Source organism: Apaloderma vittatum, unplaced genomic scaffold (genome assembly GCF_000703405.1).
Source record: "Apaloderma vittatum isolate BGI_N311 unplaced genomic scaffold, ASM70340v1 scaffold4059, whole genome shotgun sequence".
In the NCBI taxonomy this organism is placed as follows: domain Eukaryota; kingdom Metazoa; phylum Chordata; class Aves; order Trogoniformes; family Trogonidae; genus Apaloderma; species Apaloderma vittatum.
Genome location: NW_009733382.1, coordinates 1 through 5,028, shown reverse-complemented (window position 1 = coordinate 5,028; position 5,028 = coordinate 1). Strand labels below are relative to the sequence as shown.

General features: G+C 41.1%; 1 protein-coding gene across 1 annotated transcript in view; it reads right to left on the bottom strand.

The window, feature by feature from the left end:
- HEATR5B (HEAT repeat containing 5B) overlaps positions 1–895 on the bottom strand; it is a gene marked incomplete at its 3' end in the record, with an annotated part of 33,452 nt that extends 32,557 nt beyond the window's left edge. Inside the window, exons 1-2 of the mRNA XM_009875857.1 lie at positions 770–895; positions 26–237 (exon numbers count right to left, since the gene is read on the bottom strand). Coding sequence (XP_009874159.1) covers positions 26–237; positions 770–895 — 338 coding nt within the window. The remainder of the gene's footprint in view (positions 1–25; positions 238–769) is intronic.
- Between the last annotated feature and the right edge of the window lie 4,133 nt (positions 896–5,028).

Genomic DNA, 5,028 nt, shown 5'->3' with positions numbered 1-5,028 from the left:
CTTTCCCTAATAATATTAAACATACAGTTTTGTGGGCAGGTAGGCTGCAGTATCATCTTTGCTCTTGATGATGTCATTACACTTGTCAAGTGTCTGAAAAACAGTAAATGTGTCTCCAATGCTGTAGAGAGCAGCAAGATTTTTTGCTAGCAGTTTTCGTGTAGGTGGCCCAGGGGAACTGCTGATGAGTCCTGTTAGCTGCTCCACAAGTTTCTTCTGTTTTTCCTTGACATCTGTCTGTTAACAGACCAAAAATAAAGTTGTTTAATCCTGTGTCTTGTCTCTAACACCCAGAAAAACCTACAAGAGATTGAAGTAAATCTTACACCACTCCCACTCGTATTTAATTCACCAAATTGCTTGTCTCGCAGAGATTTCAGATGCATTCAACAACAGCAGATAGAGATCCTAAATGTTCTAAATGTTACCCTATTTTTTACTTTTAAAAAATACTTATTAAAAATACAGCAATGCCTGTCTAGAACATTTTTTTAATCTCCTTTACCATCCAGAATCCCTACTCTGGGAGGGAAGGTTTTGCCTTCCAAATACTTGCAACAATGAAGAACTCAAACCAAGCTATGTGTAACAGATCAGAGTCACAGTGACTGCCTACAATTAAACACTTAAAAGCTACAAACTAATACAGAGGTTCTTCAGGCTAAATCCGAAACCATACAGTTATCACTTGGCCATTACCTGTAAACTTTCTCTAGCATGAGATTTACATGAATGTCTTAGAAAGAAGGGTGAAAAAACATTAAATTACCTTATTAGCAGCTACTAGCACTTTATCCAAAAATCTTAACCACTCAAAGATAAAGACTGGTCTCTTTGCTTCTGTGATTTGAGCTAATGCTTCCTCGTTCAGTAATAAACTATGGGCCAGCTCCATTACTGGTTAAATTCCGGTTTTATTGTAAATTTGTGTATCAACTATAAAATAGAAAAAAATGTAAATATTAGCATAAAGTATAGTAGAACAGTGCAAAGCTCTGTAAATCAAGTTAAAATATGAGGATGAAATCTACAAATTAGAGTGCCATGATTCCAGCCTGCTTAGGCTTGTCTTAGCTCAGAGGTCTCACATAAAACTATTCACACATTTACAACTGAGTATATCCATAAGTACTTCAGGGAACAGAGTTGTTAATTGTAAAATGAGCACTTACGGGCAACTTCAGGGTGTTAACTCTTAGCCACAAAACTCACACTGTTCAAAGAAAAAAAAAACAACAACAACAAACCCACACACAAAAAGAGGCAAAGGAGTCACAGAATCACAGAAGTCACTTCACTGTCTCCTCTTACATAGAACAGAATAAAGATTGTTCCTAATCAGGACCCCTGACCATGCTCCCAAAGCCTGGGCATGAACCTGGCCACCCTCTCAACACTTTCCAGAGACAAGGTGAGAAGGAGACGAGCCTCCTGCAACTAAGAATTCCCACCCTTCACAAACTTGAGAGAGGCAGGAACAGTGACACCATTTGGCATCACTGACCTAAGACGTCCCAGCTCCCACTAGCCTTGCTTCAAGTGCTGGACAAACAAGCCCACTGAAACTCAGCAAGTCTGATGTGTGACAGCCTGGAATACAAGCAGCAACCAAATGACTGCAAGTATCCCCAACAGGCAGAATGCTACAGACCAAACATCAGGAGATCCTGCTCCCGTTGCGCAGATAGCACCAAAGCACTACCAAAAGCATAAAGCACACTATCAGTGTAAACAAACACTCTACACACAACCTTAGCAAACTATATTTAAGCAAAGTGTACCTGTTTAATGCAAAACAGATAGAAAAAAACAACACTTACCTAAAAATCACAAAAATAAGTCAACCACCTTCAGCAAAAAGGAACCCCAAAAGCAAAAAAACTCAATCTCAGTATCTGAATGCAGCAATGCTGAAACTAGCATCTCAGGCAAAACAGAAAAAGCAAAGCAACTAAGGAGTATTATGTAAGACATCATCTTTTGACAGCTGTACCATTTCACTTGTGCTCTCAAGTGTTCACAGCTGCTTCTTCATTCATGGTCAAACCTAACAAATTCTTAAAGTCAAATGAAGTGATTAAAGTCAAATGAAGTGACAGTGGTAAAGGGTGACATAGTAATACTACAACTGTATTATGATTCTAAATTGACCTTAATGATTTTGTGTGGATACACTTTATAGTTAGCTGTGCTGGCAGTACTGCGTTGCAGAATTAAGACTTTCATCCTTGAGCTCTTTTCTAAACAAGTACATAACTCCTGCTTGCTAATTATGAAAAGAGACCCTGACCAGCTGAATATCGCTCATGTTGGGAGTTTGTCCGTGAGAATGAAGAGGTAATAGGCTTCTCGTACACAAGATGTGCATGGGAGTGAATGGGAGAGTATGATCAAAACAGACCTTGGAAAGTCTGTTCTCCCTGTGTGATAAGAGGGTGATTGGAGGAGTACACAAGCTAATAACAACCCTGGCGGCATAGTCTGGTCTCTTGTTTGTAATCCACAAATAGTGCTTCTTGCTAAGAAGTATAAATATGTGTGTCTGCCTGCAATGAACCGAATTCCATTTTCCACCATCTCAGAGTTCGTGCGTGTTTCTCCACAATTTTGTGCTCATGAAACTAAAGCATCACAATGCCTGTAATACTAACCTTGCTCCCTGCTCTTTGGTACTTTGCATTATAAATATTTTTCACTGCATATATCTCCAGCAACAGATCAGTACAGACGGAGGAGAAACATACAGAAATACACAGAGCCCTCCTGAAGCCTCCAAAAACATCTTCTGTTTTTTCTGGTGGTGTTGGTTTCGGTTGTTTTTTTTTTAAATTATAAAGAATTCAGGAGGTATTGCCTGTCAGTAAGGCACAGATGCAACACCTCAAACCACTTTTACACGAGAGCAGTGGGAAACAAAATGAATGACAGCACTGTGATACTTTTGATATCATCCCAGAGATCCACACTGCTCATCACACCCACACAGACCAGGAATACCATATGTTAGCACAGCTCATTACTCTTTTGCCTCCCCAGATAAAAGTTTTAATTTTCCCCTGGCCTCTAGAGCCATGAAGCCCTTATAAGCCTTCCATACATTGCCCTACCTCTTCGTCTAAATTTAGGAAACAAGCACTGAGCAACCAAATTTGCCTGTATATTCAGCTGTGCCATCAAAGAACAAGGGATTAGGTACAAGAACAATTACGCAAATATTCAGCTAAATAGAGACTCAGAGTCTAACGTACAGCTATGCAGGCAGGCAATTCAAAGCTCAACTATCCTGGCCAAAGGTTTGCTCCAAAATTCAGTGAAAAATGCCTACCAAGTGCAGAATAATTGAGGGAGGTTACATGGAAATTAAACTTATACTAAAAGTACAGCATTGTTACACATTAAGGTACAACACTGAGGAAGCTTCCAGGGCAAAGCGCAGCTGGTATGCAAAGGATCCCTTCCACAGGAGTTCCCTAGGCAGCCTTAGATACTGGTAACAGAGGAGCTTGATGCACTGACTCTAAGAGAAACTATGCAGAAAATGGAGCAGAGTAGAAATACTGTGGCCAGTCTCTGTAACTATGGACAGAACTTGAAGATACCATTGAACTGATAAGCTGCCTATTTGCTACCCTGGGCGAATAGTCTGTCATTTTTTGACAAAATACTGTCCTTTGGGTGAAATATGCTCACTATAATCTCATTATAATACCAAAACACACCTCCATCCCCAAAGCTACCCCTCTTCAAGGTGCAACCACTCCTCACTGAGCTTGCACTCTGAATTTCTCTTAGTCTATACCTTTAAAAGCGCAGTGAGAAAATTTTACATAACATAGGTATGTAGGAATAGAGTCACTCAAGCTGCACCTGCATGGTAAAAAATAGTATAATAATGTCTTAAGAGTGGAAGGATGTCAGGGAAGATACCATTATGGACTGCCTCTGACTTCTGGCATCAGTCAAAAGCCTGAGCCTCTCTTCCCTCTCATATTGGGTAAGATTTGAACAATTGGTTAGACTGAGTGCTTCCCTGGGAAACTTCGAAATCTCTATAGAGTTGTCCTATAATTTAATGCATTTGTACTCAGGCTGTAGTATTGATATTCTTGGTACGTGCACGTGCTTTGCAGATAGTGACATCATCACCAGCAGTATAAAGAATTTTTGCATCAGTTGCTTTAATAAACTGTACTATTCATTAATCTAGCTGTAGGAGTTCCTATCAGACCCTGCTAGACTGCATTAGTCTAGCTGTAAGAGTTTTCAAATGCCACCAAACTCTATCTGGCCAGGACAGTTTGGAGAACGCCGCTGGACTGCATTATTAGTCCAGACTATTGACATAGAATTGGGCATCGCTCAGAATCTAAGCCTAGCTGTCCCCAACCCCTCTGACACCTGAGGACAAGCTGGAATTCAAGGTTTATTTTAGGCCAAAACACTTTTCCCTTTAATGCAGCATTAGGTTCTACTGATTCTGGCAAGGGCTGGATCCTGCTGTGCATGTTATCACTAATACATGCGCTATTATCTCTCACAGGATGCAGACCCAAACCCTACCAAAGCCAAGTAAGTTCTACGGAAGCACTAGACACTATAAAACTTCCAGATGTGCTAGAGCTCCTTTTTATTATTCAGCTATTTTCCTGCAGCTTAAATCAGCTATTTAGACCTTCATCACGCATGCCCTTCAGTGGACTGCGAAACTTTGGGGTGGAAAAAAAGTTTAGGAGAAGTGACATCTTCCTGAAAAACTTCATCAGGCAAAAAAGCTTTTGTGCCTGAATCCTTCTATCTATAGCAGCTCCTTTACAAGCTGCAGCACCTTTCCCAGCACATCCTGCCTGGTTCAAAAACCCCTCGAGCTCTAACGCCTTAACACCGCGTGACCGCACTAGCTACGGCCAACCCCTCAGCAAAGGAACGGTGCTAAAAAGCACCCAGAAGCGCGCTGCCCCACTGCCGGACACACACACACACACACAGACAGACACACGCAGACAGACAGACACACACGCCCCCGCTCAG